Raw genomic sequence first — 14035 nt, 5'->3', positions numbered from 1 at the left:
TCTGAAGGAGTTGATCAATAAAGCAGGGAGGTGGGGGATGAATACCTGAATTTCCTTAACAACGTCAGTGAGACAACTGAAGTATGTTCTACACAGTCTCTAAGAAGCCCCAAAGGAACCGAGCCTCAGTTATCCACAGCTGCTCCCCATTACCCATTTAGCTACTTTTTCTTTCCTGTCTCATTTCCACACTCTTCTATAAAGGTTTTCTGGGATTTCCTGTTGAATAAACCTTTTACACTTAAATCCTTGTCTCAAGGTTTGATTCTAGGGAAACCTAAACAGGAACTTCACAATTCTTTGAGAAAATTCTCAGTAATACTGTTCAGTAGCCATGAATCCATACATTTGAATACCTTCATTATGTGCAAGCTCTGTACTAAAGGTCTAGGTATCACAAAAATAAATAATACAGTAAGTTCCCATCCTGAAGGTGCACAAAGGCCACTAAGTTGGTTTGATAGATAAACCATTAATACTGTCTTATGTGATGAGGGCTCCAATAAAAGTGTGGGCAGGGTGACATGATGTTAATCCGATTTGCTGAGGAAAAAATCTGAAACATAAATGTTTCTCCTGAGAGAGTTCAACAATCCTTTTAAGGAAGAGAAAAGATCTCCACAGATCTTCTGATGTTGGTGCAGTCTTGCATTCTGGATCTTAAAGGTAGATGAAGGATTTAGGGGAAGTGAAACATTCTAGGCAAAATAAATATGCACAAAGGTATGAAGATGTGAGGACTTCTTATGTGTGGGAGACTATGTTGAACAGAAATGGAGTGGGGAGATAAAGTTTGAATCTGGAAAAACAGGCAGGTAGTCTAAAAAAGGGCCTTGCAAATCTTACTCAGGACTCAAAAGGGAAGTAAATAATTTACTCTACATAGCTCCAAGTTCAAAATTGGTCCTTGTCATTTAGGAATCTTTTATCAATCCACTACTATTAAAAACTTCAAAATGTTAGTGGCTGAAATCTGTTTCACTGAGCAGAGGAAATACTTGCAATCATTGTAAAAAAATTCACAATCTTTCAGAAAAATTGAACCAGGTATGGTGGCAACATGCCTATAGCTCCAGCTACTGGGAAGGCTGCGGCAGAAAGATCACTTGAGACTAGGAGTTCAAGGCCAGCCTGGGCAACACAGAGATATTTCATCTCAAAAATAAAAAGGATGGAAGGAAAGAAGAAAGTGAAGAAGGAGGGAAGGGAGGGAAACAGGAAGGGAAGGAGGGTAAGAGGGAGGAAGGAAAAGAAAGATAATGAAAATTAGGCCAATAGGCTTCTTACTTAGAATAAATATTTTAGTATTTAGCAAAAGTAATTGTTAATACAGCTACATCTCTGTCAGATCTTTGTCAGGCAGACAATAAAAACAAATATTAAATTGTGATTTGTCATATCTACCAATATTTGCTTTTAGATGATCTTTTAAGTATTTCTTGTTAATGAATAGTGATCACCTATGTCAAAAACAAAAGGTTCCACTCCTTACTTGGTGCTAATAGTAGAGTCTTCTTCCATTCTAGAGGCCTACGCCAATACTTCCACTCACCTAGGTATTCAGTTCCATAGTAGGAGTACATCAGGGGGAATGGTTTCCTTTTCTTTATAGCATACTGCTTCCCAGAATCCAGGATCGCCTGGCAAAGTGACTTGATCTGTGCTGGAGTCAGCACCTGATTGAGGAAATCAAGAAGCAGAGGTCAAAGCAAAATCCTTTTCCCCCTGCCAGACGTTAGATTTTATTATTTTGCTTAAAAAGCCCATCAGCATATCCCCACTTTCCTTCCTATATAAAAATAAGCTCAGCCAACCCACAATTTATTTTTTAACACTGAGTTCCCTGTGATATCACATCTATCTTCTTCAGAAAATTCACTGTTTTACTGAAAACACAACTTTACCATTGTAGGCTGTTATAAAATGCAAAGACCATCTTATATATGTTATATCATTAATCCTCATCACAGGAACAAGAATTTGCTCAGAAAAGAAGAAACAGTGGTGCAAACAGATCATGCTTAACAAGGCTGTTACTCCTGGTAAATGGTACTGTGTAGGTCTGGCCCAGACAACAAATCTTCAATTTGTGACTTTTAGACTATGCTTATAAAGCCATGTTTTATGACAAACTGCTGTATAACAGACTCGTTGCAGCCATCTGCATTCCTTAAGTAAAGCCAAAGTCCAATAGTACCAAGAAAAACAACTTCTGACATCAAAATGACTCTCACTAGAGGATAGCAAAAAAGGTAGGGACCTGCAGACAATCTATCTACAATCAATTTTAGGACTATAGAGATTAAAATGTTTTCAAGTCTTCAGAGCATTATGGATTTCATTAAGATTCGTCTCGGGTTTGCACTGTGTTCTGTGTCCTGTCCTTCCTCGGGGCAGACTAGATGCTTTTGGCAGGCCTCCCATGTCACCAGGCCTCTTGCTCTGGTGAAGCGTTTACCACCTGCTGTGGTAGGTCTCTCACTAGACTAGCATTTCTTTGGGAGCAAAACTGTGCCACCTCATCATTTTTTTAATCTCTGGTGCCTAATAGAAGTTGACAGGGGCATTGGTAACTGATGAATAAATGAATTAAATGTCAGGTTAATTGGTATGAAAAGAAGAACCTTTTATACCTTTTTTTCTTTCCTTGCTTCTGTCTCCCTCAGCCTTCCCCTTCCTCCTGTGATTATTTCCTAAGCCTCTACCCTGTTCCAGGAAAGCCTTTTTTAGATGCTGGTGATATCAGTAAATATGACAGGTAAGACCTCTGCTCTCATGAAGCCAACCTTCCAAAATCCAGACTTGCACAGAAAAAATACTGGGCAGATTAACCAGAAAGAGTCACTGGAAGTTCATTTTGCTTGCTTGAATGAATCTAAGAAAAAGTAAAAGTCCATTAGATTTTGAGCTCTCTTCTAAGACTCATTTGTCTCATTTTCCTTCCCGATATCTGGCATTAGACCCACCAGCTTTTTCTGAAAAAAATCCTAATGATGTAAGTATTAAATTGCTCCCCTGATTTACCAAATATTAGAAGAGTAAAATATGCTTCAGATTTTGGTTTCTACAAAACTATCCCTTATTTTGGAAAAATAATTACTTAATGAAACTTTATGAATTAATTCTGCTAATTAACATTTATTGAATGTTTATTCTAGTAAGATACACCACAGTATGTATTGTGGGAAAATTCTAGAAAATATAGTACAGATTTTTTCCTATAGGGACTCTACTGTCCAGTGATGGAGAAGAGATGTAGAAAAAAGTCTGCAACAGAGCAATTAAAGTTCATGAACCTAGAGATGGAAGTAGGCAATATAACATATGTAATGAAGGATCTCTAGGTTTCACTAAAGATTTACTTCCTCCTTAGGTTTTATCTGCTCCAAAACAATTATGCCATGGCTTTCCACTTAAATTTCCCTTTTATTAGCTACCTATCTTTGTCTCTTGTGTTTAAGCTGCCTTTCTGCTTACAGCTCCTGAAGACCTTATCTTTCTATGCATCTTCACTGTCAAGGCAAGTCAGTCCAAGATCTTTCTTTAGCCTAATAGCAAGTTTCTCCTTAATGATTTCTACCCTAGATCCATTCAAATTCCAACTGAACTTTCTATTTGCTGTTGAAAACGTTTACTCTCTGCAACCTGATCTTATATCCAGTCTTACTTAAAACCTTGCAACATTAATCTTAAATCAACCCTTCCATCCTGACTCTCACTCAGAAACCTGCTAAGAACTTTAAAGGACATCCACTTAATAGGATTCTATCCTGGTTCCTTAACACATATTTCTGGGAGACTATCTTGCTATTTGACTGTATGCAGGGCCTGTCATGTATATACTGATTTTCATCACTATGACAGAACCAGTTTTTGCAGTAGGAAATGGTCTCTGAATTTTCTCTGAATGGATTTGAATTACTAAAATTTTCCTATTTAATTTTCATTACCAAGACTTACCACTGATTTACTCTTTTTTCAGTTGAACACTTACTTGTATATTTTTGTGTTCATATATGGTATTTGCCTGCTTGTTTTGAATCCAGAGGAAAAAAAATCGAGAATATATGTGGTGATCTCCTTATTCTTTCCATCCCTAATCCACAGCTCAGAATGGGGAATGAGTTCATAAAATATTATTTTAAAACCTCCTCTGGTCATGTATCATGTCTGGGTGGTTTCCTCTTATCTCTCAGAAACACTATGAAAAACAAAGAGAAACTGGCGCTTGTTCGGCTGGATAGAGACTAGTTATGCATGCAAGTATTTTATCTCAGAGAACAGACAAGACCTACCCATGACTTTATTGATCAGCAAATAAGAACTGAAAATAGTGCTCATAAAAAGTCTGTGTTGAGGGAACAGAGAAATAATGTGCCCCATTACCCTCCTTCCCCAGGAACAAATAGTACAAAAAGAAAAAAGGGGGATAAGACAGGTTAGGGGCCAGATCTTATTCCCACTTATCTGCTTTCTCAAACATCCCTCCATTTCCTGTTCTGAGCACATAGAAACTTGTGCATGAGGATGCCAACTCCCTCTGAGGTCCTGGGAATGACAGCGCAGCATTTCAAGTAGAGGAGAAAGGTGACCACGGATGGCTGACGGGCTCCCTGCTCATAAAGTTTTTTGCAAAACAAGCCCAAATTCCCTTTCTTGCATTGGTATCATACAGTCCCATACATGTGTTTATATTTTGGATAGATTAGGTTCTTTAAACCCTTTTTCCCCACATTGAATTAAAATAAAGATATCTCAAAAGAAAAGTAAGCCTGAGGTGGATTGTTTAAACAGTTTCATTAATTTAATGGATTCCCATCACTGATCCTGTGAAATATTCCTATTGGGCCGGCCTCTGACTATGAAGCAACAAGAGAGCAATAAAGCACATGCTGTTCTTGGCCCTCCCTGTAATTCATACTATGACAGAACCACATCCATGAAGAGGAGAGATAGCCTTCATTTAAAAAATGAGTAAAACGGACCAAGCCACAGAATGCTTGCTTTGCTGTAGATCTTTTCCTGGGGCAAGTGTCCTGCCGGCAGTCTCTCTGAAGTGGTAGTCTTTTCTGGCTATATTTCTTGCTTTTTTCATCAGTTAAATCCTGCCTTTCCCCCGTCAGCACTGATTGAAATTGTAGGTAATGGCAGCCAAGTCCTGAGTGTGCCAGTGCCCCAAGGCCTACTATGCACATCTCAACAATATGAAATGCATATTCCAAAAAAAAAAAAAAATAAGCTTTCAGCAATTGCAATTGATGCTGAAGACAGGTCAGGGGGTAGAGCGGGGCCATCTGCAGCTGAAGTTCAGTGAGAATAAGGAAGTGTGTGAGGGAGAATGACAGAATAAACTGTCCAATAGCATGCATGAAAAAGACGGCAGATACACTAAGAGAAACTGATATGAAAAGAAATTTAGAGAAAAGTAACTTAGTGCTTATACCTGCCTTGGTTCCCAAGAGTTTGGGACTACTTCTTTCTTCATTTCCATGCAGCACAAAGACCCATCCTTCTGCCTCTTCCTTTTATTTCAGCTATTTGAGAAAGTCTCGGGTTTTTTTTTTCTTCAAAAAGAGCCAACAAGAATAAGCAGTGACTTAAAGTCAACTCTTATTGTTTCATTCCTCCACTCTTCACATAAACACATTTACTTATCACACTAAATCCTTTGAACCAAAATAACAAAGATGTCTGCATGTAAGGTACACAATAGGGACCCATATAATCTGGAATTATATATTCTCATTCTTCTGTCAAAACTCCATTTGAGACATCTGATATCTGAGAATTATCTGCTTGTAAAAATGTAGTCTCTGGACCAGCAGCCTCAGTATTACCTAGAAACCTGGTAGAAATGCATATCCCCAGTCCCTAGCCTAGACCCTCTGAATCAGAAACCAAGTTTAACAAGATCACTAGGTGGTGCGCATTTATGTGAAAGTTTGAGAAGCAGTGGCCAAAAAAACATTATCCACGAATTCTTAAAATTCCCCAATATTAGGTTAGGTTCCAATAACATTGTATATCTGGATTACATAAATATGATGTTCCATTGTTTTCAACTACGACTTTGTTTTCTTTTGTTTCCTCTTTTTTTTTAAGTATACAGTACAGTTATATTCATCATTGGGATCTTGTACCTTTACATGACAGATCTTGGTTCTCATTTTTTCCCCATACCCTTGCCCAATTTCTTTTTAAAACAAATTTTTTTTTGTTTAGACAAAGTCTCTCTAAATTGTCTAGGCTGGCCTTACACTTGAGATCCTCCTACTTTAACTTCCCAAGGAACTGGGATTCCGGGCATGCATCAGCACACTAGGCTCATACCCTTGATTTCTGTGTGAAGGAAAGATGGACAGAAGAAACAGACAAGATTTTGCAAAATTGCTACTGAAGATATTTCTCATAGTTTTGTAACACCTCTTTACAAAGGCCCAAGTGATAAACTCTTCTCTTAGCCCAAAAACAAATTGAAAAGCTTTGTTTTATTAAAAGGGAACAAGCAAATGTTTCATATTAGGCACGAAGGACATGAAGCAGAGTTAATTAATACAGTGACATTCTCTACTCTAGAGACTTTGCTAGCAACATTTTCCTTCTTAAACCTTAATCACTGGTTGAATGGTTAATGGTTCCGTTGTATTTATGTATTTTTATTGTAATCCACACCAATTATTATTTATTTGGAAGTAGGTGCATGCAATCAACTCTATGTCACTAGGACGAAATACTTCAATGTACACAATTTAAAGAAGAAAAGGGTTATCTTTGGCTCACTGTTTCAGAGCTTTCAGTCTGCCCATAGTAGACTGTCTTCAGGCCGAAACATCATGGTGGAGGAGCATGGCAGAGGAAAGCTGTTTACTTCATGGTGGCCAGAAGCCGAGAGAGAAGAAAAGAGTCAAAGCAAAGGGGCCTAGGGACCAGATACAGTCCTCAAAGTCACATAGGCATGACCCATGCAGCCACACCCAGAAACATACTTTACTCAACTCCTATGCATCTCTCCAGCCAATAGAGTTGACATCCAAGATTAAGCATTATAGCAAAACAAAAGATCTTTAAAAGATATGAAAAAGGTGTCTTGAAGTGCTAATTCAATTAATATGAATTATTTATGTCAAGCTATAGTACTCAGGCCAACCTGACAGCCAACTGTCACTGAAGAATTTTTTTTTGTATAAAACAATTTTCAGAAGATTTTAGACTTCCTACTCCAGACCTTGATCAACTACCACCAACATTATCATGCAATAGTTCAAAATGTCTGAATGTTCATCTGCATAGAATGAAGTCATTTCAATATCATACAAATACAGATGTAACAGACTAAGAACTTGATGTTTACTTAAGTGTTTTCATTCAATGTATTATGTTCCCCATACTTTAACCCCACATTGTGGTGGCAGCATAGGCTTCTGCTCAGATACATGGCAAGTACACATGACCACAAATGAACATCACAGTGATTTCTGATACCCAAGGAAAACAGCTTTGAGGTAAAATAGTTTTAAGATGTTAGAGCCTGCATATTTGGGGGAGGATAACTATACCAACAGATTTGAATGAAATGTAGAATCAGAATGGAGATAGGAGCTGACTTGCAAAGAAAACTGGAAAGTTGAAAGAGTGGAGTTCCTGCTCTACCTACACCCTCTTGTATTAAGCTTTAGAAAAGATACTATAGTCCTACAGATAGGTTTTCAAAGACAGTCAAGGAAGTGAGAGCACAAGGCAAGAATGTTGCACACTATAATTTAAATGATCTGATTACCCAGAAAAGGGAAGCCACAACAATGGGAAATGCTCTACCAGTATGCTGAATGCACGGGAAACTGTCCAAATTTACAAATCCCAGTGGGGAGCTCTTTCAGCCAAGGTGGCCAGGTTTGTTATTTTCCTAATTAGTCTCCAAATGGAGCATGTGTGCTGGTGCAGAATGAGTAAGTCCCTTACATCTGGTTTTCCTGATGCTGCCTGACCATTATTGTGCTAGGCAATAAGGAATGGGATGCAGGTTGCTCAAGCTGATAATTATCCTTCAGTCAATAAAGAAATTCAGTTCTGAACATTTGGTCCTAGATATCATGTCACCAAAGTTTCTTTTCCCTTCTCCTGTCAAGAAACAAAAGCCAAGCAAACATCAGAGACCAGGAAAAGAAAAACCGGTTTTACTCCATTCTTGCAGACTGTTGGCTTTAATGACTCATTAAAAGTACCTGCTAACTCAGTCTGTATCAAGTGTCACTGGATGATTTCATTCTCTTTGCTCTAAGACACCAAATGTCTCAGAGCCTGAGCTTCCTCCTATCTATTCAGGACTTGAGGAAAAAGTAATTCCTTACCTGTGGCTATACACTGCAGTCACTTGGGGATTTTTAAAAAATCCTAATGCCCCAACCATGCCTCAAACCAATCCAATCCCATTCAGCTGTGTAGGCATGGGGATCTGGCATCTGGACCATTTTAAAGCTCCCCAGGTAATTACAAATTACAGTCAAAGTTAAGAACTACTGCCATGAAATAATGAATAAATGCAAAATCAGTTTTGAAAAGCAAAGAATTAATCATATCTAGAAGGAGGAGGTGGTGAAGGAAAAAGAGGAAGAGGGGAAGAAGAGGAGGGCTAAAGGGAATACAAACAATACAGAAAGACTTTGGTGTGAATCATGGAAGACTGAACAGGAGACACTGAATGTGCACAAGAGTGGGCAATCTAAGTTAGGCCAGAGGTCCACTGAACACTAGCCAATGTTTCCATCCAAGGCACCAATGCCCATTTTGTAGCAGGATAAGGGAGAAATTATAGGACAGAAAAAAAAAAAACAGTGCACTGGACTAGGAATAAGATCTGGCTTTGAGTGTCAACACTGGCATCATAAACATGATTACATCATTAGAGCTCCATTCCTTCCTCTTTAGAGTAAAGTGGAGAAGCTAAAATCTATTACATCATTGCTTCTTAATCTTTAGTGTGCCCCCAAATAAGCTAGCAAGCTTGCTAAATAAAACACAGCCTCTCGGGGCTCTATGTCAATGTCAGAGATTCTGGTTTAGTAGCTGTGGAATGGGATCTGAGATCCTGTTGTTTCTACCAAGCTCTCAGGTGACAGTGATGCTGTTGGTGGGGAAGCACGAACTGAGTATTTCTGTACTAGGTGACCTCTAAGTGCCCTGCAGTCTCCAGACTCTAGAGCTGTTTAAGGCATTAAGGGAGTCTGGCTTTTGAATACAAGAAGAAATATAACATAGTGATCAAAAATATGTAATATGGAGTCAGAGATCTGGGTCCCAAACTTGGCTTTTCCACTTTTTATTATCTCCTTTTCCCCAAAATAAGACCTAGTTGGAAAATGATCAGCCTTGAAAAGTAGATAAAAATGTCTCACAGAGTAACCACCAAGGAAGAGAATAGTGATAGCAGGCAAGGCAAGGATAGGCTGATTGGGGCCAGCATTTTTGATCTCTAGTATTCAAGGCTGGTTATTTTCCATCTAGGTTTAACTTTCAGGGAAATATACTTTCCTTTGTAAAAGGAAGTGATAATAAGATCTACCTTATTGGGATGCTATGAGGATTCCATGTAAGACACTTGGGATAGTTCTGGCATAAAGCAGATGTACGCTGAATGCAAACTCTAGTGAAAAGTGATATCCGAGATAAAGTAGTGACTCTCACCAAACAGGACTGTAGGCTCTGGAGTTCTGAGCTCAGAAATATGGCCTTTCTGTTGCCTACCCCCAAACCTCATCCTCCACCCAAGGGCCAGTTTATGAGCAGCCTGCATTCTTAGACTTTTGTAACATAATTGATAAACTAGAAGTACATGGCCCTTAATGTCTATGTATTTACCTTTATTTTCTCATCACCATAGTGGCTTCATTCTCCCACTTGGCCCGAAAACTACATTTCTTTGCTCTTTCAAAATACCTCTCCAAATTATCTTGTTTATAGATACACCTCTGCCACTAGGTATCTATGTAACTTTAGACAAATCAAGCAAACCCTCTGTTCTCAGTTTCCTCCTCTGAAAAAAATAAGATACTGAGCCAAGGTGGTATTTAATGTGCCTTTCAGCAACAGAATTTTGTTCTGGTATGACAAATATTTATAAATGTACATATACATATTTGGGCTATGATGCTGGGATATGGACTTGATGGTATTTTTTAATGGTTTAATGTCACAGAGTAGGCAAAAAATCCTGTGCAATGATGTTTTAAATGATGTTTTATCACAGGTTTAATTTGTCCCATGCTAGGCATTTTATTTATTGAAAGGGCATATTTTCTTCTATACTTTATTCATTGTAGAAAGCATAAAGGACTAGATCTATTTTTGACAGCAGTTGTTTAAATATCTGGAGTCATCAGTCTTCCAATGTCCCCAAAGAGAATGACTACATTATTAGACCTGAATATGTAGTTAACCAGTTCACACCAAAGGCCTCCTTTAAGCTATAATTGAATGATAATGTCATTGCAGTGTCCTCAATCCATGATTCAACTTTTCAAGTGCCTACTATATGCATTATACTGTGCTACAGAGTACAGAAATACAGAGATGAGTAGTTGCTTATAGATAGATAAACAGTAAATGCCTTTTCCATTTGGAAAGACCTATTCTGATTACTTATGTATGGCTTACTCTGTTGGTTAGCTACTTGACATCTCCTTATTCTTTGTTAACCAAATGTTGCTTTTATTACAGTGACAGTTGTGCCCAGCCCTAAGTGATAAATAGTGAGCAGAGTTAGCCAAATATGTCAATTCCAGTGTTCCCTACCAGCTAGCCTTCTTTGTAGCTAAGGCTGACAATGCAGCCCCATTTTCATCAATAGAAAAATCTGCAGTAGCTTCTTGCAAAGTTTTGTGCTTCATAATAAATGGAAATAAAATGGATGGACTTGGCTGTTACTACCTTATGCCTTTTTTGTCCCCCTGAATATATAACCGAGGCCTGGAACAGTGATAAGCTATTTTGTATCCTGAGCCAGTTAGCACTTAGATGAAAGGCCAACATTCAAAACATCACGAGGGGAGAAAGAAAAATCTTGGGATGTGCAGGCATCATTGAGTATCTCTAACTCAGTGAGGATCAACTATTTCCAGACTTGAAATGAGAGAAGATCTAATCCTTCTTTAAAAAAAGTCACGACCCATTAGGCTACTTGTAGTCAAACTCACATCAGTGGGGCAGTCATAAATTGCCAATCTAACATCATTGCAGACATTCATTCCCTGTAAAGCAATTTTCATCCATATGCACCTCTGTTTCCACAAAATCTTCTAGCTCTGGATCTCTTTAATGTGGTTCTAACTGCTTGAGTGGGAAATCCAAATGCAGTTTCCAGTTCTGTATGTACCTGGGATTGGTTATGTTCCTTCCACTTCTACTGTTTCAGGTCAGAGATAATGGATACTATCCAATCTTCCATCATGAAAGTGGATTTTCAAATCCCCAAAGCTGCAGGAGACTCAGCAACAAGTTCTGAGAAGCAATTATCTTCTTTTCTTGGAACTGCTGTCTCCTCAATTTCAGTGACTGTATTTTTACTACCTATTCTGTCATCTTAGAGAGTTACTCATGAAAATAGTCCTAGATGAATGATAGCTGAACAATATACAACATTTTAAAGCTCAATAGCTGTTTTTTTTGCCTAGATAGTTTGGACACAACCAACTCAAAGGGTTTCTTTCCTCATGCTCTTTGCATGTACCTGTGGGATTGATGGTGCCCTAAAGGTCAGACAGAGCAGGAAGGAAAGGTAGAGAGCCTTTTTTTCCCCAGGATCTCAAGATACATTTTAATAATTGGGCTAGGGAAAATTGGTTTGGTCATGAATGGTATTGTCTTTGCATGCAAGATGAAATCTAAAGCTATTAGGCTATCAGAGGGTGGGGGGAGCTTCGCCACGGTTGAGAAATGCAGACATTTTTGGTTTGGCGTTTATATGGCCCTGAGCAACTAACTTACCGCTCTGGTTTCATTGTTTAAATCCATAAAATGAAGTGGCCAACCTATTAATATTTTAGTTCTTCATGATTTGATAGATAGATAGATAGATGATAGGTAATAAAAATACAGTGAATGTTTAAATTTAAAAATATTTGTTATTGTAAAACACATGTTGCCATGTATCCCTCTCAAAATACTCCAAACATACACCATTGTTATTGTCACTCTCTGAAGCAGTTCTAGACCTCCATTTTTATGAATGTCTTTACTTGCAGTGTCGTGTCTGCCTCCATGTCTTGAATCAATTCAAAACATTTATCTTTCATGGTCATTTTGACTTTGGGTCAAAATGTAGTTTTGTTTTCATTAACTGCTATCCTAGAGCACTACTATGCTCTAGCTGTGTGATGCAGTGCCTAATCCAGTGGATAAAATGGACGGGGATGTACTGTAGTGATTTTATGAACATGCCTTTTTTTAAATAGCATTTGGTAGTAACATTCACTGTTTTTTCATACCTTATAAAGACACTTACAAAAGAGGAGTTCAAGAATTGCTTCAGAAACTAGCAAGAAAGGTGGGATAAGTTTGCTTCAAACAAGGGGGAATGTTTTGAAAGGGATAGTGATGTCCTTTAGAGTAAATTTTTAAGATTTAAACATTCACCATGTATTTTGATCATATCTGTCTGTCTTTCTGTCGATCTATATAGTTATCTCCATTCCTCTTCTATTTTTCATTTAGCTATTTCAGGGAATCCATTCTTTGTGTGATCAAGCCCCAAGCAGTTTTATGTTAACTCTATGGTTGCTAATGTTCTAAAGTAAAATGATTTTAGTTCCTTTTAAGAAAGAGTTTTAGCCAGGGATATTTAGAAGAGTTACACTACAAAGTTCATATAGAGTCACTTTTTATATAAACAATGTATTGAAAAAGGAGATCTGAGGTGATTTGACATGATGAACGTGGCTGCTACCACCATCCCCTGATGAGGGGCCAAGCAGTCATAGTATGTAATGAACAAAGGTGCCACTTTGGCTGGTTTCAGTTTTTGTTTTATGCCTAAGGTTAGGATAAAGGAATAACAAACTTCTGGAGGAGCTGACTATAGCTGAGGAAGCAAGGAGAGTGAAGTTAATTCACATTTTCACTGTCATGGGTAAGAATCTCCTGAAAGACTCTCCCTTAAATTTGGGCTTTGACAAGTTCCAAGTGGTTACCATCAAACAAAAAAAAAACTAAGGCTTCTGGTCCTTTGAAGGGTGAGGGTGACCAGCTGGGAAATAGAACCAGTACTAAGCAAAGCAGGATTAGCAACTCTGTAAGATAGTAATGACAGTTCTTGTCCTGGACAAAGATTTATTGTGTAAATATTTATTTAGCGCTGCTATGGCTCACAAGAAAAATATTACTGAGTAAAAGGGGAAAATATTCCTGCTCTCATGGAGATCTAGTAGGATAATCTGAATGAATTTATATTCTGCTCCATATTTTATTTACCCAAATATGTCTTATTCTCCTAGTCTGAATAACTTGCTGATAATTTAGTGGAGCTGTCATTATAAAGAAATCAGTATTAAGTGAAGTATTATGTGTCTTGTCTCGGGTTTCCCAGGGAAGATTTAATAGGAGATGATACCCATTCATATTCGCCAATATTCACCTATAGGTAATCACTAGAATTTTAAGAACCAACCTAGGAAAAAAGTGGCCAACTGTTACAGCACATAATTACATAAAAAGTTGAAAGAAAAAGACCCAACTGTAGACCAAAGTTTCAGAGTGAGCCTTCATATTTTTAAAAAATGTTTCCACTTGTGATGCTAGGACACACACACGATTTTACAGAGCTTTGCATCACAAATCCAGGACTATTTTGTATTGCAAATAGCACAGGTGGCTGGAACAAGGAACTCAGCATAATCTTCTGTGGTTCACTTAGCTTGGATGGATTTATTCCTGGCCACAGACTAGGTTAATTATAACCTAATTCCATGTACCCTCCTTATAAATTGGCCTCATTAGTTGGCACAAAAAATACTACTGACCATTTACCACTTTTTTTTTTTTTTTT

The 14035-nt window shown here is 38.0% G+C and overlaps 1 protein-coding gene across 1 annotated transcript in view; it reads right to left on the bottom strand.

The window, feature by feature from the left end:
* The window catches only part of Lancl3 (LanC like 3), a 101278-nt gene that overhangs the window by 17657 nt on the left and 69586 nt on the right, over window positions 1–14035 (bottom strand). The window contains exon 3 of the mRNA XM_019209324.2: window positions 1553–1676. Coding sequence (XP_019064869.1) covers window positions 1553–1676 — 124 coding nt within the window. The remainder of the gene's footprint in view (window positions 1–1552; window positions 1677–14035) is intronic.

This window comes from Fukomys damarensis, unplaced genomic scaffold (genome assembly GCF_012274545.1).
Source record: "Fukomys damarensis isolate Sample0158 unplaced genomic scaffold, DMR_v1.0_HiC HiC_scaffold_39, whole genome shotgun sequence".
In the NCBI taxonomy this organism is placed as follows: Eukaryota; Metazoa; Chordata; class Mammalia; order Rodentia; family Bathyergidae; genus Fukomys; species Fukomys damarensis.
The sequence above is the reverse complement of the archived record's forward strand: the minus strand, read 5'-3'. Positions and strand labels throughout refer to the sequence as shown.